The sequence below is a fragment of the Poecilia formosa genome, unplaced genomic scaffold (assembly GCF_000485575.1).
Source record: "Poecilia formosa unplaced genomic scaffold, Poecilia_formosa-5.1.2 Scaffold105, whole genome shotgun sequence".
In the NCBI taxonomy this organism is placed as follows: Eukaryota; Metazoa; Chordata; class Actinopteri; order Cyprinodontiformes; family Poeciliidae; genus Poecilia; species Poecilia formosa.
The window spans coordinates 1639162-1664990 of NW_006800044.1; the positions used below are offsets into that span (position 1 = coordinate 1639162).

Here is a 25829-nt window from a genome sequence, read left to right on the forward strand (position 1 = left end):
TGTCAGTATTGTCAAAGTCTTTATTAACAGTTAAGTAACAGTTTTCAGCTTTCATGAAGATGTTACACCATAGTCTGCCGTTCCAAGAAAGGTAGAAAATACAAAAATAAAATTTCATCCAAAATTTGTGAGGTCAAAGACAACAACAGTCCTGCACAAACCAAAATACTGGAATTGAATCTGGTTAGTTGAACCCTTGTATCGTACAGTCAGTTCAGACATACAGCATTATCAACAGTCTGGAAGAGTGTTAAGTTTTTTTTTTGTTTTGTTTTTTGACATTGGTAAATATAACAACTAACTTATTACAAGCCGTTGCTTTTATAAAAAAAAATACAGTATTGTCAGCTGCCAAACAGAACTCCAGAAAAGAAAAAAAAGAAAAGTCAGACAACATATAAAACTAACCAGAGAAGTCTAAAGCATAATTACAACCAGCATCATTAAGATCTTAAGAGGTTGTCAGACAGATAGCTTATATCTCTCCTAAGAGCAGAAACAGGTTAGTTCTCGGTTTCTTTGATGGCCTCCTTGTTCTTCCTCACCTCCTGAAGCTTCTTGTCCTGTTAAACATTTCAAAACAACAACAATCACGTTAGTTTGCAAGTTTTACACAGAATTACAGATGTGAAGAAAGCAGATGCAGGGTCAGGATCTGACCTTCTCCTTGAATTTCTCGTTGAGAGCTGCCATCCGGGCGGAGCGGTTCTCTTTGTTCGCCTCCATCTTCTGAGTGAGTTTCTCCTGCGCCTGCTTGCTGAAGTTGCAGCTTTCCTCGATGGCCTTCTGGATGACCTCCTTCTCGTGCTCTCGTTTCTCAGCCAATTGTTTCAGAACTTCGGCTTCATGGCTCTAACAGAAAGACAAGAGAAGTCCTTCCTCATAAGTCAACACAGTGTAATAGCCAAGTTTATTTGATGCACTATTAGCCATTTGTGCTTTACGATACCCTGCGTCTTCCCTCTGCAGCTTCCAATTTCTTCTTAATTTCGTCAAGGGACGTTTCCCTTTTCCTGTTGGGCGACAGCGGGAAATCCACTTTGGCATCAGGGGTCGAAGGCCTCAGGATGACCTCAAACGCCTGACCCGACGCACGCTTGTTCAGCTCCTTCACTTGAATGTCTGTAAAGACAGGAATCTCATTAAATACTCAAATTATAACCCATCTTTTTCAATCGCAAACTTCAATTTCAAATTTTGTTTTACTTTCTAAAATGATGTTATTATCAAAACTTTTTTTCAGTCAATCTGTGAACTAGTTTGCTTCGTTTTCCAAATTCGGATCTGACATCCAAACCGAAGGAAACAGAAAAGTTTTAGAAAATGCCGGTCTTAAAAAAAAAATGCCACTAACAAGTGCATTCCAGTCGATTACACTTACCATCACAATTTGCCATTTTACGGAAAGATTGTCTTTTAATCTCCTGCAGAAGACAAAAATAAACTGAAAGTTAAAATCTTACAATTCATTTGGAGCTAAGCATTTGGGACAATACTCATTTCACTTGAAATAAAGCTGCATCTTAATCAGAAAGCTCTTATCTTACTGCAAGGCATGCAACCCTTTCTAACTTTGGACTTATATCTGCAACTGTTCTAAGCTCAGTGCAGCACTTGTAATGCCTAGGTTACTTTTAGAAGTACTCAAAAGAATTCTTGGTGTTATTTATTTATTATTACATAAGTTATTTTTTGTCATTTAATTATGAAATCCAAAATTACATCTGGGAGTATTGCAATCCCCTGGTTTTGTTTTAAATGTTATACTAAGTGACCAGGTTAACTGCTGATAGTGAGACCCTTGATCACTATCAGCTTAAGAATACTTAGGTGATCACAAGCAAATCATCAGACAACTAAAGTACTAATGTTAATAATTTGTATCGGGGAACTTTGTAGGTGAATGATGATGAAATATTCAACTAAAATAAATATTTAGTTAATAACGTCTATTGGGACAAACACTTTGGAGATGCAAATTTGAAAAGTTGCATGCACATTCCTTACACATACACACATATTTGGACAGACTACTAAAATGTGTTTATGCATATTGTGTCACACCTTACAGTCGCTGCATAACATTAAACACCAGTCAAAACATGTGCTCTGCCTCTCTAATACCACAGCCTGTAGCTAAATGTTTGCGTGTAGTTGCCCCGCAGAGAAAGGCAGGTTAAAAGCTGAGTACCCACAGCTGGAGGCTGCACACTCATTTGTGCAAAAATGGCGGGGAGGGGCAACACAACTGCTGCACTAGTTTTTGTTGTGTTTACTTAAAAAAAAAAAAGAAGAAAAAAGCTGGAGGCAGCATTTGCAATACCTAAAATATATAGATATGAGACTGAAAATAGGATCATTTATAAGGCAATAAAAAATCAATTATTTGAACAAAATAGTGTAATTACATGTGTAAAAACATATTTCGAGCTTACATAACAGAGTAACAAAAACAACGTTTTTGTCAATTAGCTCATTTGCCTACTGCATGTGGTTAGATACTAACAATCAATCACATAACAAAAAAATGTTTTAAGCAATTTTCAAAGTACTTTTTGTCATATCCTGAAAGGCTGCTGGTGAACAACGGCCATAACAGTTACTTAGTACCAAAAAGTGACTTTACCTACTCTGTTCAAAGCCCTAAACACTGAATAAACAGTCAACAACGACCTTTATCGCAGCCAAAGCTTTCCTGGGCGCTCATAGACTCAGAGAAAACAACTCAATGAGAGCAATTGTTCTCACCGTCAAGTGCAGCTCGGCTTGAAGAGCGGACCTTTTGCTACCTTTGTGCCTCTATTCAAACCGCCAACATCTGCACCTTCGCGCACAAACCTCTGTGTTGTCAACGTCAGAATAGACAGGGGTGTCTCATTGGTCCAAATTAGCCAATCACCGCGGCTGTTGCAAAGGCGAGCGCGCCAGCAGGAAGGCGAAGAAGGCCAGGCATCCTGAAGAGAGAGAAAAAAAATGGCTCAAATGTTTTTCTAAAAGTTAAACACAACTCTCCAACATTCAATAGTAAATAGAGAGTCCGTTAGAATTCCACTAACAGAAGAGTACTGATTAGTTCTGTTTAAAAAGCGGTAGCAATCTTTTCCTCAATCAGAGCCATGGTTTATTTATGTAACATTAACAAAGCTTATTTGATGCACCTTCATTTTTGTTTGACACGCTGTCATCCTGGTTTATGTTTACACATGCACAGCAACAGCCAGTCACAAAATTGTAAAAGAAATTATGCCCTTAATCAAAGTAAGGTAAGTTTTAATTGTTTATATCTTAGACTGTGAGCCATAGTGAATTAATTGTAATATAAGTAGCAAAATAGAAATATATTCCATGATATTAAAAAATAATTATAATTTGCTCATATAAGTTTATATGGACTGCACAGTTGCACAGTAAATGCTGTGGTTTTGCAACAAGGAGAGTCCTGAGTTCAAATTTCAGCCCGGGAATCTTTCTGCATGAATTTCACACACTGGTGTGTGTGTTGTTTTCAGGTACTCTAGCTTCCTCCTGCAGTCCAAACGTTGATCAGTTGTTCTGGCTAAATTGCCTTAGTTCTGAGTGAGTGCAAACATGGTTTTTGTCTTGTGTGTTTCTGTTTCACTGTGATGGACTTACAACCTGTGTAGTTTGTATTTTGCCTCCTACCAATAACTGCTGGAGGTGTGCACTAGCCCCCTCATGACAATGCACACATAAGTGGGCATAGAGATAATAGTCGTGTGGAATAATGTGTCACATTGTGTGGCGTAATTCTGTCTGGATGTTTTACCACCCATCTTAACAGGGTTATAAATATTCTGGTTTCCTGTAGAACATGTGATCCAGACTCTTTCAACCAAGAACAGGTTAATTTATTGGAAAATCTACCTGACCACATCCTTCCTTCTCAGCAAAGTTGTATTATTTTCTGTCTTGATAGGAGGAAAAAAAAGATCAAAATCTAATAAAACATCACAATTCCTAATCCCTACAACAAACCTTAAGAGGCTAAAAAAAAGAAACTTTTTTGCACTATATATGTCCTTTGTTACAGGAAAGGGGGAAAAAATAGGAATATCCCTGAAATAGTTAATCAGAGTGCAGGAGTGATTAACTAAGCTGGAATCTTGAATGCCGCATTCCACAAACTACAAGCAATGTCAGCTGCAGCCAGCCAAGTGTATCTGCCACTGTCAAAGGGAAGAGGTGATTACAGAGGACTTGCAGTCAAGAGTGCAAAAGCACAGGCACTGATACTGGGTGGTTGTGCACAACAACCATTGCCATTGTTTGTACATTGTATTTTGCAATGACAGTTCGGATTCACTACCACCTCGGGCTGTAGACCTTTCTGTTGAATTTACATATTCTTTGTGTTCATGTTTTTCTTTCTGTTGGCCCTTTGAGGGACTGACAAGGTGTACCCCTCCTCTTCCCTATTAACAGCCAGTGCCCCTCCATCTCTAACCTGGACAAAGAGGATACCCTCTGAATCTCCCCAAAAAACATCTAGAGAATAACCAAAGCCTGTCAGCTCAATTGTTATAATTCTCAGGGGGGTTGTGCCAGTACCTGACAGACTTGTCTTTGTTAGCACCACTGAGCAACAGACTCTGAGCTCCTGGGACGTTTAGAGGGAAGGACAGATGGCAGGTTTCAGACTTGCTGTGTTCACTGTCTGTCTGTGGACATAAGGACACTGAAAGTGCTCTTCTTGGTCTTACTTCAGCAGAAAAAGACATGCACATTGGCTGTAAACATAGTACAGAGCCCAATATGCTTACTGCAGTATTTGCTGGTCTATTTTGTACACAGTCACAAACGGCAATTTAAAAAATTTCCAAACACATTTAAACAGCCTTGTGAAAACGTGTTTGTTTTTAACTCTTTGGTGCAAAAAACTGATTGAAAATTGATTTATTCACTGCATGTTTGTGTCTGTGCAAAACGTATTACCCCGTGATAATAACTCAGAAATAGTCCAAATCGTTTGGATGTATTTTTTATTTCTTTCCTTCTTACGGAAAGTTTCTGTTTATATTACAGAGTTGTGGTGCATTTTTATTCAAAACAAAACAACATAAAACTTCACATATTTCACAAAAACCTCATGACATTTTTCAATTTGGAAGTACTATGCCCATCTTTTAGCAACACTTGTTAAAGATGCTTTGGATCTACAAAGATTTACAGAGCCCTCTTGTACACTGAAAAAAAAAATCTTGCAGACCAATCAGGCCAATTAAAAATATTTTTAAATGTGGGCTGTGTGAGAATCATGTTTAATATACTTAAACATGTTTTGTTTTATTTTATTTTATTTTGTTTTATTTTATTGAGCTGATTAAACAAAAAGTTGCAAGAAATTTATTTATAAATTAAAAAAAATAAACAAATACATTTTGCGGCCTTGCAGTACTTTTATCTTGACGATTTTGGCCCTTATGGCGGAAACCTTGGACACTGTAGTGTTGGACGTTTGACTTGTAACCTGTCAGCACTTTTATTTTGAAAAACAACAAGTTACTTCCGGTTAGTTTGTGGTTTTGTCCAGGCAGTTCAGAGGAAGAAGGCACAACCCGAAACATTTCGACTCTTTAACGTGAGGAAATGGGGGCCTGTATGGCTTTGTGCTCCTTGGCCAGCTGTGTGAGTTTCTGTTTATGATAAAGCGTTATCTCACATTTTAAACACCAAGCTTTTTGTACAAGTTTGGTCAAAATGGATTTGCGCTAACATGACCTATCTACCTGACAGCTAAGGCTAACATTAGTCTTCCACATATAATAATTAATTAGTAAGTTAAATCGTATGTTAGCCATACTTTACTGCTCTGAAACATTCAGGCAGATTTTGTTTGAGAGGCTACTCGTCAGTATGACTGAATAAGGGTCCGAACTGAGCGAAAACAGTTCAACATGTTTACCTGTACGTACACGTAACCTGACATTTAATGTTACAGTGTAACGCGGCCAGCTGTATGCTAATTTATTTCACTTCAATGAACAGCAGCTAGTGGCCTTGGCTTAGCCAGTTTTTAATAAGTTGGATAAGTGGATGGTTGAAATTGTGAAAGCCTTATTTTAACAGGATTAAGTATGTGACAAAAAGCCAAGAAGCTAGTGCTATCGTGTTTTGTTGGCCTAAATTTACAGAAATATTCGCTGTGTTTTATTACGTCGGTGTGAGTTTGCACTTGTGATGTACTGGTAAATGACGATCTTGTTTAATTATTTACTAGGTCAGTATTTCCAATAGAACACAACAGGTTTATGATATCTTCTTGACCTTGACCTACATTAAGGCAGTTGCTGTTGTCCTGGTTTTATTCATTTTTTTTTTATTGATATTTAAACCCTCTTGGTGTTTTACCTTGTCTCCATTTATCTCCAGGCCTCATGTCTGTGTGGCTCGGCACCATGTCTTGTGTGTGGCTGCTGTCCATCCTCCAATAACTCCACAGTGACACGGCTGGTTTTCTCTTTCTTTTTGCTTCTGGGAACTATGGTGTCTGTCATCATGATCCTACCTGGAATGGAAACACAACTCCGCAAAGTGAGCTCCCACAGCTAACTTGTTGTAATGAGAAGAAAAAGAATATAATGATGGGGATTTCACACTTTCATAAAATGCATCATGTGTCAAATTGTACAAATCTACAGCTCATGCTGTATAGATAATAGATAGTGAATTTTGTTTTAGGATATCAGTAAAGGCGTTTTTATGCGTGTTGCACAGTTATCTGTTCTTTAGTGTTAGTCTGTCATATAATATCCTGGTAAAAAAAAAAATCATTGAAGTTTGTGGCTGCCAAGTTTAAAAAATGTCAAAGGGTATGAATACTTTTGCACTTCCAGGTGTTGTATTTGTGTTGATGTTCCTAAATTTAAAGATCTGTGTACTGAGAGGGGCAGTTTATGTATCTATGAGAGATTTTACTTCATGTGTTTAATTTTCCTTCTGTAGATTCCAGGATTTTGCCAGGGAGGAACGACCATACTCGGTATCGAAAACCAGGTCAAGTGTGACGTTATTGTGGGGTACAAGTCTGTGTATCGCATGTGCTTCGCCATGGCCTGCTTCTTCTTTCTGTTCTCGGCCATAATGATTCGCGTCCGGAACAGCAAAGACCCAAGAGCAGTGATTCAAAATGGGTGAGAGAGAGCCCTGTTAGCTTTTTACTGGACACATCCGGTCAGAGCTGCAGTACTTTTTGTCGTCCTCATCATGCAGTTGTAAATTAAATTTTTCTTCTTCAGATTCTGGTTCTTCAAATTTCTGATACTAGTTGGGATCACAGTGGGAGCGTTTTTTATCCCAGATGGAGCATTTAATTCTGGTGAGGACTAATTTCTATATTTCCCGTTGATCATATTTCCGAACACGTAGGTTAAGGTTTAAAACCTGAATAATAAACTTACAAGTCATTTTCCTTTGTCTTTCACAGTGTGGTTTTACTTTGGATTAGTAGGATCCTTCATCTTCATTTTGATCCAGCTCATTCTCCTGATTGACTTCGCTCACTCATGGAATAAGATCTGGGTTGAAAATGCTGAGGAAACCCAGAACAAATGCTGGTTTGCAGGTGAAGTTTTTGGAAAACAAAAAAACAACAACAAAAAAGTTTAAAGTTGTTATAGTCGACTCTACACCTTGTATTTAAAGTTGTGAAACATAAATATTTTTAAACAAAAACTGGGGCTAAAATCAAAATTTCCAGTATGCAGTGTAAAAGTTATAGAAATCAGCAGAGGAGGATGTATGTGAACATGCTGTAGCGTTCAACCACATTAATCAATAATACAAAAGGTGACCTCTAACCTGTGGAGGTGAGGAGATGCAAGAAAAGCTGACGGCCTTACCAGGTTCTCGGGAGTCCCTTATTAGTAATTATTGGTACATATAAAAGGTAAATGGTCATCCTGACCACAAGGTTCCTGCAGGAGTCATACCAAATGTCTAAAAGATCTAAGCACAATAGATGAACATTCTAATGTGCGTACAAAAGTTGTAGTAGGAAGGTTCATCGTCTCTGTTGTGGCTTCTGACATGTAGACTGTGCAAACAATAATGATGGAAACAAATATTGACTAAGACTAACCCAACAAGAAGAGTTGTTGGAAAGACTGAAAGCTTCTCGCATTATAAATAAATAAATATGACAATTTGAATTGTATCTTCTGCTATGCAGCCTGATTTCTGTGTGGTTTTTAAAATTACCCACAAGGTCTTTAAATGTAAAAAAAAAATGATACCATGATAAATATTTCTCAACTTTTCCCAAATAAAATTGAACATTGATCTTGTACATTTTAGCTGTGTAGGATGTAGGTCTCACATGTGGACAAGATTTAGATTTGATTTGTCAGTCCAATTTTATATATTTATTTATTTACTTCACTAAAGTGGTGTGTAGACTGTTGAGAGCCACTGCGTCTACACACTCCCAAATTAGACTTGTTTGTGCCTCACCTTGTTTCTCTTCTTTTCAGGTCTCTTGTCCTTCACCGTCCTCCACTATGCGCTGGCTTTCTCTGCTGTGGTGCTTTTCTACATTTACTACACGCAGCCAGACGACTGCACTGAAAACAAAGTCTTCATCAGCCTCAACCTCATCTTCTGCCTCATCATTTCTGTTGTGTCCATCTTACCAAAGATACAGGTGAAGTTTTTCATTGAGTCTTGGATTGTAGGAGAGATCTGCTAATCGTCCATCTTCTGTTTTTAGATGCTTTGTTTTCAGGAAACTCGTGTTTCCAGTTTGGCCAGTAGATTTTATTTTATTTTATTTTTTTTCCAAAATAAACAACTCTTTCCGTAAAATCCTCCATATCAAAGCAGTGAATTGCTAATGCTAACCACTTTGAATACTTTGCCCACTTTTAATGTTTGTGTTTTTGTCCTGTTTATTACAGGAAGCTCAGCCACATTCTGGTCTCCTCCAGGCGTCCCTCATTTCTCTTTACACCATGTATGTCACTTGGTCAGCCATGACCAACAATCCAAGTGAGTGCTAACCAAAGTCTCAATCCCTCCTCTTTCTTTTTTAATAAGTCATGTTAACGATCATTGTTTCCTACATGTGCTTGTTAACGTGCTGCAGCTTTTCAATTACGATGGTGAGTTCTAAATGTAGCATAATGCCTGACCACTAAACAGTTGTAGCTAATTTAGTGTTTTTTTTTGTGCGTGATCTGTAGTTTGTCAGTGGAAAAACAAGAATGGAGAGTCTTGTGATGAACTTAGTTTTCTGCATTCTTTCTACACCTATTGCAGGATTTCCCACTGAAAATAATAATAATAATAATAATAATTAATAATAATCAAACTTTAATTTTAGTTAAAAAAATGTCTGTGGAGTAAAGTGGCAAATTAATAGAAGAGTAGAATAGTATCAACATATCATCTATTGTCCATCAGTGAGGAAAGTCAGGAGTACCAAAGTGACAGGCAAGTTGAAGAATGTAAATTTACTCATAAGTAAAACTATAAAGCAAAGTGAGAAAAGACATTAAGAGAATGTAAGGGAAATTTTACTGCATAATAAAACAAAATTACTGCAGGTGTTAAAAATACCGTGCTTAAATTTAGAAAAATGATTTGTAAAAATGTGCAGAACATCAGGATAATTTAGAAAAATGTGGATGTATTTGTGCAACAGACAGTCCATATCATGCACCACAGCTTTACTTTGAGTTCCTTGAAAGTTTTTGGGAGCTTTTATGAAGTGTGGTGGATTTCTAACAGTTGCGTACGTTAATATTCTCTAGATCGGAAATGTAACCCGAGCTTGTTGAGTCTCGTCTCGCACGCCAACACCACCGCCACCCAACCAACTGCCAGCCCAGGCTCAGGCCACGTGCAGTGGTGGGACGCTCAGGGCATCGTTGGTTTGGTCATCTTCCTCTTCTGTACTCTCTACGCCAGGTAGACATGACAGGACCTCATTTTAATTTGTTTGCCATGATCAAACTTCATTGGGAGTCCGAAGGCCATAAATGCACACAACATACTACGACGCTCATTACAGCTCTGCTCCAACATTAACTTAAAGCTTCTTTAAAGTAACATACATATTTTTGTGAAGTTTCTTTCTTTAAATGTGAAAACATCTGAATAACGGACATCTTGCTTGCAATCCTCCTTCATCAGGGAAGGATGCTCAATGGATCAGGATGCAGTTTGCAACTTCAAGCCACATTGTTTCGTCTGATGGCCACAAGTGGGCAGCATAGATTAGTGTCCAATCTGCTTTAAAGCACGGCTGCTTTAACTTAGCAGAAGTGAAACTTGCATGCAGTGATGCTTGTTGGGTCATAAACCTTACAACAGGTCTGATATGTCATCATTGTTCATGTGATTTGTGATGAAAGGACTAAGGTACTTCACCTTGTGTTTTTGGACATTTTAAACACAGTGGTGCGTTATTGTGAAGTGAAAGGACATTTAGACAAGGTTTTCAACATGCTTTTTTTTTTTTTAGCATGCAGTTCTATTGAGCCCAGTTTGCAGTGACATCACAAAAAACAAACTCCAGTCTGTGTATTGTCTCCCTTTGTGTAATTTAAGCTCAGTATAAATCCATCTGATCTGTGAAGAGCTCAGAGGTTTTGTACAGAAGATTGATGGCTAATCAGTATCATGAAGACCAAGGAATTCAGCAGTCAGGTCAGGGATCAAGGGGCTGATAAAGTGGGTCCATCACAAAATAATCCCATTAAAATACACTGGAGTTGGGCAAATATTAATATGTTCGAGGTGCATAGATACTTTATACACATTATACCATATTACTCAGCTTTAGATGGCAGCCAGCCTCAAACTGATCATTTAATGATCAGATGGTTTATATGCCTTTCATGTCTTAAAAGAAAAACAAAAAAAAACATTTTACTTTACCGGTTTCATCCTCTTTTGTGCCCTTCAGTATCCGCTCATCCACCAACGCTCAGGTGAACAAGCTGATGCAGACAGAGGAGGGCACAGGGTCCGGCGGCGAGGGAGTCGTGGGGAAGGACGGCGTGCACAGGGCTGTCGACAACGAGGAGGAGAACGTCACTTATAGCTACTCCTTTTTCCACTTCCACCTCTGCCTGGCCTCGCTCTACATCATGATGACTCTGACCAACTGGTACCAGTAAGTGTCGTTAGGAGATGAAAGCAGGTGGTCGAATGCGATGCAGTCAAGTGAAGCAAAGATGCGAAAATGTCGCAGTTAGCTATCGTTTTTCTATATTCCGCTGGATGGATATTTATGGATTGGGTTGAAATTTTAAACCTAAATATTTTGTACTCATTCAGTTTAGCCTTAAGTTTTTCTCCATTCTGCCTAGAACCACCAGATGGCGCCTTACAGCAACACAAATGTCAGATTGAATATTTTTATTCATTTAAAGACTTTCACCCAGCCCTGGACCTTTTCCTCAAAAAATGTTCAGATACACGTGTAACATTTTGAGTTGATTTTTAACTTGTTTGTCTCCTTGTGTGTGCCCTGTCAGACCAGACACCACCACACAAGCCATGCAGAGCACGATGCCAGCTGTGTGGGTGAAGATGTGCTCTAGCTGGCTGGGCCTCGGGCTCTACCTCTGGACCCTCATCGCCCCTCTTATCTTCCCTGACAGGGATTTCAACTAAGCACTCGATGTCCTTGACTTGTTTGTCCTTCCTGTTTTCTCCTTGCACACTAGACAATTTGAAGGATGCTATAAAAGGATCTACAAAGGGTGAAATGAAGACTTTGAAATATCTTTTTTTTTTTTTTTTTTTTTTTTTCAGATTGTGTGTCACCTGTTTTTGTGTTATGTTGTCTGAACGCTTCTGCTCGAAATAATCATTACAGACGTATGAAAGTTTACGCTGATTTACAGCTTGTTCAATAATGTCTTTGGCTTTTTCTTAATGTGATGGGCAATCCTCTGTTCTTTTGCGTTTATATTTTAATGTAAAATTTTAGACTCTGCATTCTTGTAAACACTCAGCAACAAGGCACTTTCAGTACCTCAGAAATGTCACTCATAGATTCTCTATTAATAGCCTTTCCGATCAGACACCTGATTGGCCAGGTCTGGAAAACCCCTGATTATCTGTACTGCCTCCACTGCAGAGGATGAAATAAGGGGAGCCCTGCTCAGGAGCCCCACAGCGAGGCGAGTGTGAGCGTCAGATAACACTAATAAGCCACGCCCTGCAGATCATAACAGGGCTTCCCTGATGCTGCTCAGCTGTATGCACAGCCACGTCACTACATCTTAAGCTGCCGACCGAGCGCCGGTCTAATCTTAGCTCTTCCTCGTCTGCTCTAATTTGAGACTGTTTATTCCCGGTGCTAAGGTTTTCCTCCCCGTCTGACAGCGTTCAGGCTCGGACAGCCACGGGCAACAATCTTTTACTTTTTTTACTGGAGTCTGTTGCAGCTGGGAAACTTTTATTGATCCTCAGCTAATCAGCACCATGCAGTGGGCAGAAAAAAAAGGTCCCAGCAGCTGCAGCATTAACTCAACACAAGTTGTTTTAATTTGTGTACCAGTATATATAAATGCCATATGTTTGCCAAGAGACATGAGCAGAAACATAGGAGTTTTAAATGTTGTACAAACAGAAGTAATGCATTTCAGAAGTGATCGAATTGCTGTTAAATTGTATTGACTTTCATAGTGATTGGACGGTTGTAATGCTGGTACAATAATTATGCATTATGTAGTTAACCTCATTTATATGAAAAAGAGAATATTATCAGTATATTTTGCACATGTCAAAAGCAGTTTTTTTTGTTCAGTCCCAAACATTTTATTCTTTTGTTTTCAATATTTTTCAAGAAATGTCTTTATAAACATATGAAATGTGTATTGTGAAATGAGTGATCCGTTTTGATTTTTTTTTTCTTCAGTTTTACATTTCATCCCCTTTAAGAATGTTATTTTGGGTAATTTTCTGTTTCCAATTCAGTTTTATAAAACTATCAAGTGCCTCTTTGTAGTCTCTGTATATCAGAAGGAAGATGTGCTAATATGCCTTACCTGAACATTGTGGTGAGCCATTGCATGTCCTCAGGCACTGGTCTGTCATGTGATTTTAAACTTGTATGTAATGCATAGAAAATCACATCTAATAAAGGTACAGGTTTCTTTCAGTGAGGATAAAGTGTGTTTCTTGTTCTTTGTCTGATGAATCTCATAAAGGCCCAATAACTTCGAGTAATATAGGAATGTTGCATCATGTTCCGTTCTCCCAGAGGAGCATGATGGACAGTACAAGTCATCTGAATACACACAAAGCATTTTGCTCCTTTTTAGATTTTTTTTTAAAGTAGCTTTAGCATTGTTCTCCCACCAGAAAAGGATGACTGGAGTTAATTTAATTTTCTGGATTTGATTGTCTCTCACAGAGAGGATTTGACTAACTGTAAATGATTTGTAGTTCTTACAAGTTCTTAACTGAGTTTCGTTCCTTTTTTGTTGCCAAGTGACCTGCCCTACTGCTTCTGAATCAGAGCCTCGGGTTGGAGAGCGTGCGAGGCGATTCCTTCATGCTTACGTGGGAGACAGAACGTGTTGGTTTTGGCTGCTCCTGACTCTAAACCATGCCACATCCACTGGACTTGCACCCTCACGTTGCTCCACCTCTCTCTCAACCTATCAATTACAATCCTGATTTTATCTGTTGTGTCACAGCTTAGTTGCGACCAAAACCTGATTTTATTTTTAATCCTAAGAGGCGATGGAGGCTTTGCAGAAGATTACACAAAAGTGTGTTCTTGCAGTTGATTAAGAAACAATTGCAGTTCAACGACAGAAAGGGACACTTCTTCTAAAATACTGGCTGTATTTCAGTGCAAACACCTGTGCCGGTTGGCCAAGTTTGTGACATACTTAAGTTGTGGTCGTGGTCACACAAAGTCTTTCCGAAGCGCCACAAATAGCCTGCATGCCACACTTTGGCCACCCATGACCGCTGTAGCACTTTGCCTGGAACTGCCCCTCAAAATTGAACCTAAACACTCAGTGTATTTGGGTTTTTTTTGTCTTTGTTTGCTTTCATAAGAAGTGCTAAAAATATCCAGCAGTTATTTGTTGTGTCGCTGCAGAACAAACATTTGTGGGGGATCTGTGGAGCTCTAAGGTCACAAGTGGTTTAATTTGCACCAAACTAGACTGGAAACAGTCCCCTGAATGTTAATGTAACATGAAGATGTTCATAATGCAAAGTAAATTTAATTGATTTTTTTTCCCCTGAATTCCTTAAAAATGCATCCAGATGATAATATCTTATTGTAGAAAACATGATTCTGACAGAGCAACGATTCAGGATCTTTCTCTTGACACAGAAATATCAGTTTTTATTTCTTCTAAAAATGCAGAATGATTGAAGTCCCACTTTTTCCACGTTTAGAAAGCTCATAAAAAATCAGCATGTTTATTTATAAATTTGAGTTGAATTAAATTCAAATGAAAAGGTTAGAGACATGTGAATTTATATGATAGTCCTGTAATCTTTTTTATTTCCTGTTGAAATCTACACCACTTTGTATAAGAAAAACAGCAGCACGTTTGTCTGCTGCAGTCGCTCAGCTTGCAATCCATACATCTTTGTTTTTGCTTACATTTCTAATGTAAGCTAAAAAATAAAAATAAAAAAAAAACAAGAAAAAATAGAACTGCAAGAAAAACATCCTATATTTAACTTAAATGTGCATTGAGAGACAAGACAAAAAAAATGGGGCAAACTACATGGTTGTGTCATGATGAAACATGGTGGTGAAACATGTCGTCGTGCTTGTGAACTCAGATGCCCTTCTCGGACTCAGCAACGTGCTGCACAGCATGGCGATACACTCACCCACCAGGCTCGTGTGGAAAAGGGGCCTGCTGAGTCTTGTGCTGCCACCGTCTCTGCTCCCAGGCATCTGCAGCAAACTGGCTACTATTAAGATTTAATGCAGCTCCTCAGCAGGAGCAGACATGCAGCGTTTATTTGAAATCTCGGATGATTTTTTTTTTTTAATCTTAATTGTTTTTAGCTCCAACTTAGAGTTTCAGAAGGATCCGACTGAGTTTCATAAAACTGAAGAACTCTGCCCTGAACTCGGGCGTCTGAAAAATGTGGACCGCCTGTGAACGCAGCCAGCAGCGTCTGAGAACAAAATTAGCCGATCATCATAAATCTCTCTTTTATTCCTCCCCGTTAACTTCAGGTGCACAAACGCAAACTCAAACAGTTTTTTTCTTTTCTCGCAGGGATAGATTTAAGGTGCTCTCGGTCTTTGGCTGCTGGCTCCAGCGTCATAAATCCTGCCTTCGTTTCCTCTCCCGTCCTCGGATGCAATTTGTCGCTGTAATAAGAGATCAGAGGCTGTAATGTGTCGATTATGAGCCACTTAGTGCGACTGTGCAGCCGCGCTTGGTTAGGCGTCCTGGGATTTTTAATTGCAGATTGACTAAGACAATTGTTATCACTTGCAGGGTTCGGTCTGACCTTAATCCCCGCTTTCATTTTCTCACATTAGCTGGTAAATGTCAGCGTTATCTGCATGTTGCATTTGTCAGGAATAAACCCCTCCTCTACAGTAAAACAGATAGATTACTGTAATATCTTTGTTTCTGACTTTACGCTGAGATAAATGAGCCGAAACGCTGCTGTGACGCTGCTCTAGGTGCATGTCGTTTTGGGAAGGGAGCGTGTTTCCCTGACCACCCCGCCACACCGACTTGAGATGCCTGTCTGAGGTGTAATTAGGTTTAAAGAGTTGAATCCAGGCCCCATTAAATTATATTCTGCATGCAGGGGAGTTAATTGGGTTTGGGCCCTGCTGGCATATTGCATGTGCACTGGAAACATTCACCCAACATTAAGCCCCAATTAGGCTTTCCATGATGGGAAACTTGTTGCTGGATGATGGGATGCACAGATGCTGATGGTTGACAAGACCGATGGTGGAGTTTTTTTTCTGCGGTAATTGCGACGTGGCAACAAACTTATATTGTACGTTTGCGCGAAGCCTCGCATAAGTCTTCCTGCCTCTTAAACTTTTTCCCTTTGCAACCACAAACGTCAGAGGTCTTGACTGGGTGTCTGTGACAGGCAAATGCGGAGTTGGGAAAAACAATGAAGCGGAAGAAGGTTCGTACAGATGAAAGTGAACATCCTCAGTCTGAAGTCTTTTGCCTCCTCCAACAGGTTTTCTTCCAGGATTGCTCCATATTTAGTTCCACCTTTCTTCCCATCAACTCTGACTCGCTTCCCTGTCTTTGCTGAGGAAAAGCGCAAAGCCACCACAACCATGTTTAACACATGGCATGGTGTTAAACAGAAAATCTGTTTTATTCTTATCTGACCAGACTCTCTTTCTTCCACATGTTTGGGGCAAAGTGAGAAGCAGAATTTTCAATTATTATTATTATTATTATTATTATTATTATTATTATTATTATTATTATTATTATTATTATTATTATTATTTTATTTTTTTGATTATTATTTTTTTGTCAAAACCCAAAGGATTTATCATCTTATATAAATGCCAGCTTTGTGGAGAGCACAACTCATAGTTGTCTTGTTGACAGATTTTCCCAACTGAGCTGTGGATCTCTGCAGCTCCTCCAGAGATACTCTGAGCCTTCAGCTGCTTCCTTGAATCTCTCCTTAGAAATACTCGATTTACACTGAGTTTAAATTACATAAAAAGATCCACCAACTAAGAGACTACTAACAGCAATTGGTTTTGTTGGATTTAATTTAGGTACATCAGAATAAAGAGGGTTGAATACCTACATAAGCTGCAGATATATTCTTTTACAAAGCCTTGCATTATTATCTACTGAAAACCTTGCTATGTTTTTTTTTTTTTTTTTTTTTTTGCAGTTGTTCTCCAGATTGTTTTGCAGTGTAGCCTGAAAGTTTGTTTGTGTGTATTTCTGTGTGTGTGTCAGTAGAGCTCCCCAGTGCGCATGCTCTCTGCTCAGCTCAGAGCAGTAGCTAATGCAGTTATATAACAGTCAGCGCAGCCGGCGTCTGCTGTGAGCCAAATGCCAGGCCAGTCTGGTTACATAAGCCTGTCAGAGTCATACTGTAGCAGCGCAGAGCGCTCACACCACGGCGTGGCTCTGCGCTCTTCTCGCTGTCTCCTCCTCTGTCTCTCGCTTCCTCCCGCTTGTATTTCTTTGCTCCTCTGTCCTCCCCTCTTTTTCCACACCCCACCCCTCTCCTCCTTTCCTTTCCTCTCCTTCCCCTTCCTCTCTGCTGCAGCGCTGCTCTCCGCACTGAGAACAAAAGAGTTAAAGAGTGCTGGATGCAGATGCGGAGACAGCTCGGAAAATGGGAGGCAGAAAAGTTACGCTAAGCACATAAATCCTCACGCGCGTGATTTATCCTACATCACGTTCTCTCGTATGATAAACGTCACGCTGGATTTTAGGTTACTGCTCACCTCATAGGAGATCTTTGAGGTGTGCTGGCCGCCCCTGTCCTTTGCTGCCTGCTGGGCCTCAGGGATCCGTTTGATCTGCTCAACACCAGTCAAGGCCACGTCTCTCGGTGACCTTTGCTATACCTGACCCTCAACACCACTCTCCTTGTCCCTCAGGTATTAGAAGGACAAAGGAGTGGGTCAAAATGAGACACAATGAGGCGAGAGATGTGTGGAAAATCTTTCCACTCATGTTACTCTGCTGAAAATATTAAAACTGTGCAACTGGAGTGTCAACTATGGGCCCCAAAAGCCACAAAAGAATCTGATTATTTTTATTAGGCTGTTTATGAAAATGGGGCTGAGAGTAAAAGCCCCATTAATGAGGACAAAAATGAACATAAAAACACATAAATGAATTACTCATTGACCGTTGTCGGTTTTGTGCCCACATTTTATCACTTTCCCTTAATTCTTTTCATACCGATAATGTAAAAACACGGCATTTGAGATTTTACTCCCTTATTGTTAAGTCTTTTTATGAATAATTGAGACAAATATTCATAAAAATGCTCATAATTCCAAACATTTTCTTGTTTAAGACACAATAATGCCACACATTTTGGTTGGGACCCCTAAGTAGGCCAGTTGACTTGTAAAATATGAGAGATTATGACGCCTAATTAAACCAAAACAAGTCCAAGTAACATCCTTATTGTAAATGTAATTATGTTTCTGTACATAAAACTATGAGGAAAGTACAGAAAATAATTTCAATTTGTCAATTGTCAAAGTGGGAAATAAAGCTTCCTCTGCAGACGACTCTGTTTCCTGCCCCATGAAGTAAGAAATATAGGTTTGCTTTTACTACATACTTGGTATTATGTCACTTATATTAATAATCAGTATGAACATTGTGCAAATAAGACATTTTCAGAAAAATCTACAGTCTTCTGTTGGAGATGTGTGAGTGAAGGATTCCAGAAATTTGCTTAATATTATCTTAGTTTAGTTCTTAGTCACACAAATCAATTCAGTTATGTAGGATCTTAACAAGTTCATGACAATTAAGTTTCATAATTTCTAAAAATGCGTCATAAAAGAAAACTAAACTGCCATACAATGATTTAAGTTGAAAAGTAGCAAGAGTGAAATGTGGAAGTATGTAGGCACTGTGAAGTGACCAAGAGCAACTCTTGTCTCAAATGTCGCATTTATGAAACACAATATCCTCAAAAGTATTTAAAAATCACGCATCACAGGTGAGTGTTGAATACTGATCACCTGTAGCCATAAATGCACATTTTCCTCCTGTTTTCACCATCATCATCATCATCATCATCATCATCATCATCATCATCATCATCATCATGTCAAGTCAGGACACTTCATTTGGTGAAACTCCATCTGGAAATATAACTAGTTGGCAAGGAGCAAGTTCATAATACTTGCAATATAGAAACAAAAAGTGACTGCATTTAAAAGCAGACCTTTGGTGTTAATATCACGGCACTAATATTGAAATTATAATTTATTCAACATTTACTGTTCAGCTCTACCAACAGGAGATGGGGGGGATTGTTTGAGAGTGAGAGGAAAGTCCTCAGTCCTCCAGAAGAATTGATTACTTATAATTTAATCCACTGCCGTTTTAGCTCCAGTTTCTCACGTCGTGTTCACAAACAAAGCGCGTGTAAACTGTAAAAACCGCAGGTGTAAATTAAAACGCCTTGAGTCCTCCTCAAACCCAGCTAGTGTGAAAACTCCTGAGCCCACTACGCCGAGTTCTCCCTGCTAATTGCAATAGTCTGAACCAGGAAGTGCTGCCGCCAGCCAATGGCCTCCGCCGCCAGCTCATGGTTATTCATGAGGCGCGCCAGTCCACTGGTGGAGGCTGACAGGAGGGCGGCGCACAGCGGGAGCTGCCGTGCGGGGTGGTGCGGGGAGCGCGGAGCGTGTGATGCGTAGGGCGAGATGTTGTTTTGTTGTGGCGATCAGCTGAACGTGGCATCGCCGTCCGGTCTGACACAGCAGCAGCAGCAGCGGCAGCAGCAGCGGCAGCAGCAGCGGGCCCCCCACGCCCCAGCACAACCGACAGCAACGCGACTCTGCGTCCACAGCAGCGCCCCACAGCCGCCGCGTCCGGCGCATCTCAACCCAGGAAATGCGGACCTCTGGCCCCTTCGCTTCGGGATAGACGGCTGCAGCGCGCACACCGTAGCGAGCTGGTAAATATTAACCTAAATGTTTCTGCCTGTGCGGGAGTTGGTTTCGGTTGTGCTGCGGTGGCCGCCAGAGAAAGACAGAGAGAGAGAAAGAGAGAGGGGTGAGAAGTTGAGAGCAGATCCCACCCTTTACTTTCCTCTGCTTGATTGTGTGTCAAAGTTGAGCTGCGTGGACTGATTGTAGCGGGTTTGTTTTGTTGATTGGTTGTTTTAACATATGCTGCATGCAGACGAGTTTGGCAGCAGGCAGGGGCAGCAGGTCAGCTGGATTTCGGGCAGCTTGGGTAGCGGCTCAGGGTGCTGAGCGTATAGATGACAGCACATGTCTCACCATGGACCTTCACTCGCCCTGCTCGGTCTTCTTAAGATCCCAGCTGAGGAAAGCAGCGGATCGTATGTCTGCGCGTGTGAAGAAGCAGATCCAGATGGTCCAGCCTGTGAGGTTGTCCAAAGAGGGCTGTAACGTCACTTTGTGGATTTGTACAGGATGACATCATGCTTCCACTCTGCTGGTCTGCCCTTGTAGTGTAGATGGGCTAAGCCTTTGGTTTTGGTTTCTCTTTACATTATGAGATAACGGTGTTGCTTTTGCTGGACTTGTTGAGCATGCAAATGAACCTCCAGGGAGGATTTTCAAGACTAAACCCCAGAAATAAAGCTTTATGTGAACAGATTTGCAAACACGTTTTAAAAGCAGTGAGAATAATTTGTTTATTGAGCATCTAAATAAATTACAATGTCATTGAAAAGTTCCTTTTATTTCAGCACTCAAAGTGATTTGGATTACACATGGTTATATTTACTTGCTTGCTTACCTACTGCTAATGAAAACCCGAAATTGCAATTTTTCAGAAAATGTTATAGTTACTAGTAAAAAAAGGATTTTGTATCTTGAGATGTCTGCCTACTAAAAAGCATGTACAATATGTGCACTCAGGTTTTGGTGGGTTTTCCTTTTGCATTGATGGAGTTAACACCCTGTGGCTCTGCTGAATTGCTAAGGAAGCTTTTTTTTAGGAGCTTCCTTCATTAGGTCTGTTATCGCTCATTTTGCTCATGACAAGACTCCATTGGTTCTCTGTTGGGTTTAGGTCAAGAGAGTATATCAAGTTGCATTTATTTATATGAATTTTACACATTGAAGTTGGACGTAAAGCCAAGTGGATTCTGCGCCTCTCCACTCTTAATCCAAACTATAAGATTGCGCTAGAGTTTACTTTCATAATAAAAGTAATACAAATCCTGTCCGTTTTCCCCAGGTGAGACTATTCTGACATTGTCCCCGGTTCAAGGCTTAGCACCTGGAATGCAGTTGCAGCACGTCTCCTGCATGTGTGTGACGGCTCTTTACTCATGACTTCAGCCACAGTCCACTCCCTGTGAATCTCTCCCAACCTTTTGAAAAGTCTCTTCTTCCCAACCCTCACATGGATGTGGTCAAGCGTCCTGCCACGACTGTGACCACACTTTTTTCTCCCACGCTGTTTTGCTTCCACTCAACTTTCCATGTTCTTTGATACTGAACCCTTTGAACATCCAACCTTTTTAGCAATGACCTTTAGTGACGTATATACTCTTTGTGCACAGAGTTACTGACAACTGTAAAGACAGCACATTTTTCTCTGGTTGTGTAAGCCTTAACATGACATTAGCTTGACGTTTATCTAGTAAAAATCTTGTTGGTGTTATGCAGTAGGTTTGATTTGGGCTTTTTATTAGCTGCAAGCCGCAATTGTTAGAAACAATCTCCCTGTGTGTAAACAAGTTGCATTTATTTATATGAATGTTACATTTTTGACTCACACAGTCGTCCTGATGAAGTTCCGCTTTTTTGGACACCCATCGCTACCTTTATTGTTATTTTTAACTAGAAAGTAAAGTTATGTGCCACCCAAATTATGTATAAATTAAATAAGATTTTAGCATTGAGTTGAAAAATAACTAATTATATATGGTTAATAGCTCTGGTTTATACAGATAGAGTGGCACTATTGACATGATATAAACTGAGGGGATGTTAAGAATCTAAAAACATGGAGCAGAAAAACATTTAGACTATTTCGAAAATATATACCTGTCCAACAACAAAATGTTTTACTCAGAAAAAAAAACATTTTACGTGTTTTTGTTTTGCACGATTACCACAAGGATAATCTATTTGTAAACCATAATTCAAGTGGTTACCTGTTGATTTCGGGATCCTACGCAGAAGCTTAGTTCACTTATAACTTGGGCCGGCACTGGGTAATATCATAATTGACCATCTGATATTGTGAGATAATTTGATGGTAAGATTAGTTGATTGTTTTCAGATGTGACCTGTAGATTGTTTTATTTGAAAAGCTTGAATGTACAGCTACACATCATATTGATGGTTCACTTATCAGAATGCACACAAAATATGTTCTCCCTTAGAGATGGGGTGGGGTGTTGACGTTTATTTGGCTGGAAAGAATTACTGAGACATTTCCAAAAAGTTTAGATACTCTTGTGGGCACACTGAGTATGATATTAGGATTAAAAGAAGGGAAACTAAGACTTCCATGGTATGGTGGAAGAGAAATGTTTACTTCCAGGGAAAGATGCGTCATAATTTGTGTGGTCACATGTGAAGACAGGCTAACTTCAGGAATGACTAAAAGCGTCTTTGACTTTGGCTTCGCCAGTGTTTCGTTTTTCACACACAGGACAGTGACAAACAGTGGGTTGCCAGGTTGGAGGACCAAGGACAAAGCCAAAGATCATGTGATCTAGCAAGGTTAGCTGGAAGAGGGACAAATCAGATGAAATTATGTTGGTATAACTTATAACAGCTTGGAGAGCAGAATAAGACTTCCTTTTTGGATAAGAACCCTCTCCCATCTGTAAAGCACAGTGGTGGTAGAGCTATGATTTGGATATGTTTTGTTTAGGTTATCAGTTCATCTTTTGGTCACTGATGGGGAAAAAAAAATTACTCTTGCAACTCGGTTCTAAAGCACAACCTTTAGACTTAAAATGTCAATTTTTTTTTATCTCTAATTCTGTTGATCAAGTTAACCACACAAAGTGTTTGTCTAAGTTTATGTAAAAACAGTGCAAGTTAAATCCAGTTTCTCCTTGGAACAATGTCACAAGCTCGTACCTTTTAAAAGCGAAACTAATACAACCACCAGTGATGCTGCCGTGTCATTTTCTCCCTTCGTGTCCCTTACTGTCATAGTTTAACCCACAGACCAAAACATACTGAGTGTAACGTTGAAGGGCCACGAATGGAGAGAAACCAACATGTAATTATTGCTTATTGAATCAGCACTAAGCAGCAGCCTTGCAGTGCTCTTCTTCGGCCTGGGCCACCACTACTTGTGCTGCTGGCTGAAGAAAGACACTTGGGAGTCCCGGGGGGAGGGCGGGGTGGGCCCACTTCTCCATTTCCATGCAAATAGGAAAGATTGTATAATAGCCTGAATGGATCCTGCTCGTATACTTTGACCCAGCAGCTGCTGCTATTATTTTTATGGCTGACAGAGATGGAAGTTAAAACTTTTCTGCCGGGCTTACTTTGAAGTTTGTTTTACTACTTTGTAGCGTGGCTGAAATAAAAGCGGGATGCTCTGTAAGAACAACTGCTAACGTTAAAAGCTGGGACTAAACTTGATCGTTCATACGAACCCGTCAGTCAACAGCTTGGCAGCGACAGTTTCATTACAAACTGCACTGGTATTTACTGCTGCAGAAACTTGCACAACGAAATTTCTCAGGTGTAGCTTAATGAAAACAGAAGTCTGTCATGACTGATTAGTGCATGATTCAGCCAGACATGCCCATCTGTTGTTATTTGACTTTTTTCCCACTGCCACTAGTAGCTACAGATCAAAACAGGTCTTGTAAAGTGTCTTGCAACAGTAGTCACTGTTCAGTCCATCATCTAAAACTGTGTGCTAGAGCGTAGTCTACCGTGGCTGCATTAATTAGAGGAACATCCAGGAGGTGAACTCTGGAGGAGCTGCAGAGATCCAGATCCAGAGATGTCCTTAGAGGAACAGCTGTCAGTCATGCAGTCAAAAAAATCAAACAAATCTGGAATTTAATGCAAATGGAATGGAAGAAATGAAAGCAACGTAGAAGAAGTGACAAACACGTGGACCCACATGAACCACATGAGGCATTTTTTGAGTTTTATGTCATGTTTTAATGCCATTCCATCATCAGAAACCTTACCTGGAGTGTTGCTTTGATTCTTCCCTGGATGCTTGCGAAATCCTTGAATTTTCTGTGAAAGTATTTTGGGGGCTGCCTGAATGCTTGCTTCCACAAAGCACCATCTATTTCCACACAGCTCCTCCTCAGAGCTGCAGTTTTCAACCGAGCTTCGTCTCACAGAGTACTCCTCAGCCGCACCTTCCCCACTGAGCTCCACAAGACTAGTGGCAGCACCAATTAGCAAACACCTGCCGGGACTGCAAGTCAGCAGAACTTATTGAACCTAAACTACTTCTCAGTGAAACGCTCCTAAGAACAGTAGCAAATGACATCCCGGAGGAGCATTGTCGCGATCACTTGCTGAAGGCGGAAAGTCGGAAAGAGGAGCAGCTTCTTAAAGAGACAGGCCAATTTCAAGCCGTAAGATTACAAAGTCAATTTTCTTTTTAAGTCATTGTTGATAGATACAGAATCTTTTTTAACAACTGAAGGCAACACAGTTACTTGACTGTGCTATAAAATGCCACTATGTGCTAGGAAAATACATAAAATCTCTCCTTTAGACTTTTTTGCCTACATGCAAATATTGCGTGGTGAAAAACTAACCCTGCACACACTGTCCCATTATGAAACACAGTGGTGGCTGCATCATTCTGTACGGCTGCTTTTCATCAGCAGGGAGAGAGAAGCTAGTCAGCGTCGATGGGAAGATAATTTGGAACCAAATCATCATGTGTAGGAAGACTTGAAAATGTATCCTTACAGAGCCTCTCTGTTCAGTCTACATGTTTGTATTTTATTTTACAACAAAGAATGAGCACGTTTACTCTCTAGATATGGAGAAATGTCCGTAATACACCCCCAAAAACCCATTCAGGTGTATTTGCGGAACAGAAGTGTTTCTTGAAAATGTAAAAAATAAAAATAAATAAATAAATCACCAAGGGGTATGAGTACTTTTCTTCAAAGCCTTTAATAGTAAATGGGGGTTGGATGTGAAGCCTGATGACTCAAATGTAAAGAATTGCAAATACTTTACAAATACAGCCCCTGGGAAGGATGGGGCTGTATTTGGAGCAGATAGTCAGACATGACTCCCATTATGACTGTAAAAAAGCTACTAATGATCAGACTGGGGCAAAGAGTCAGCAATTCATCTGTTCTTATTTGTCTGAATTCTTGATGCAGAAGTGTAGTCTCTCTTTTAACATGTAATATTAATATCCTGCTGTTCATTATTTGCTCCACACATTCTTCAAAGTGCTAAATGGCATGTGTGAGCCTGTTGAAGTTTTCATTCGGTGTCAGAGGCTCAGTAAGAATGATGGCAATGTATATATATATATATATATATATATATATATATATATATATATATATATATATAAATATATATATATAAAAGAAAACAGTGACACACACCTAAGTCATAAAATCCCTCTTGGTGGCAGGCCGAAACCTTTTGATGTCCATGCTGTCGCTAATTAATCCTTTTCGGTAAAGCGCTGTTGAAGAATAGACCCACTGTTGTGCTGGGAGACCGGACTGAACCAGGAACAAGACATTGGATACACATTTACACGAGCACACAGTGCAGAGCGGAGGCCAAGAGTGCCATTCTGGCAGACACACAAGTGTCCCACTAGCCTAATAATCTTATTCCTAGGCATGCAGGGTGCTCCGAGCTGGTGCTTTATTAAGACCGGTGGAGGTTTGTGTGTAGGATATTTGTATCAAATTGTGTCAGGGTGTGTGTAGTTGTTGGAGGTGCGGGGGGGGTTCAGTTTTCTGTTCGCCTCTTGCTCAGCCCAGGGTGTTGGCTGCCTCTTGAACTGCAGATTAAGTTTCAGTGTGTGTGCCATGGGCCGGTGTCTGGATGTGTGGTCCAGCTCGGATGCCTGGCCTGCTACCATGCGTATTTGCCCAGGGTTATGTAACTATGAATGCACACAACGATATATGTAGCAGCGCATGTTCTGCAGGATAGAGGAGCTCATAAAAAAACAAAACAAAAAAAA

General features: G+C 40.0%; 3 protein-coding genes across 4 annotated transcripts in view; 2 read left to right on the forward strand and 1 right to left on the reverse strand.

Annotated features, from left to right (window-relative positions):
• Nucleotides 1–2846, reverse strand: LOC103143154 (stathmin-like). Its single transcript, XM_007559581.2, has 5 exons — nucleotides 2749–2846; nucleotides 1382–1424; nucleotides 950–1122; nucleotides 661–852; nucleotides 1–563 (listed from the first exon to the last, which is right to left on the reverse strand). Exons 2-5 carry the CDS (start codon nucleotides 1395–1397, stop codon nucleotides 504–506), a joined length of 441 nt encoding a protein of 146 aa, XP_007559643.1. The 5' UTR covers nucleotides 1398–1424; nucleotides 2749–2846; the 3' UTR covers nucleotides 1–503.
• A 2672-nt stretch (nucleotides 2847–5518) lies between these two features.
• Nucleotides 5519–13137, forward strand: serinc2l (serine incorporator 2, like). Its single transcript, XM_007559582.2, has 10 exons — nucleotides 5519–5646; nucleotides 6391–6552; nucleotides 6964–7151; nucleotides 7257–7336; nucleotides 7445–7582; nucleotides 8490–8659; nucleotides 8913–9003; nucleotides 9768–9924; nucleotides 10925–11134; nucleotides 11499–13137. The coding sequence occupies exons 1-10, from the start codon at nucleotides 5608–5610 to the stop codon at nucleotides 11635–11637; spliced, it is 1374 nt and encodes a 457-aa protein (XP_007559644.1). The 5' UTR covers nucleotides 5519–5607; the 3' UTR covers nucleotides 11638–13137.
• Nucleotides 13138–19304: 6167 nt separating this feature from the next.
• Nucleotides 19305–25829, forward strand: part of hivep3b (HIVEP zinc finger 3b) — a 48873-nt gene continuing 42348 nt past the window's right edge. For both annotated transcript variants that reach the window (XM_016675025.1, XM_007559629.2), the window contains exon 1: nucleotides 19305–19632. The gene's annotated coding sequence lies outside the window, so the exon portion shown is untranslated. The remainder of the gene's footprint in view (nucleotides 19633–25829) is intronic.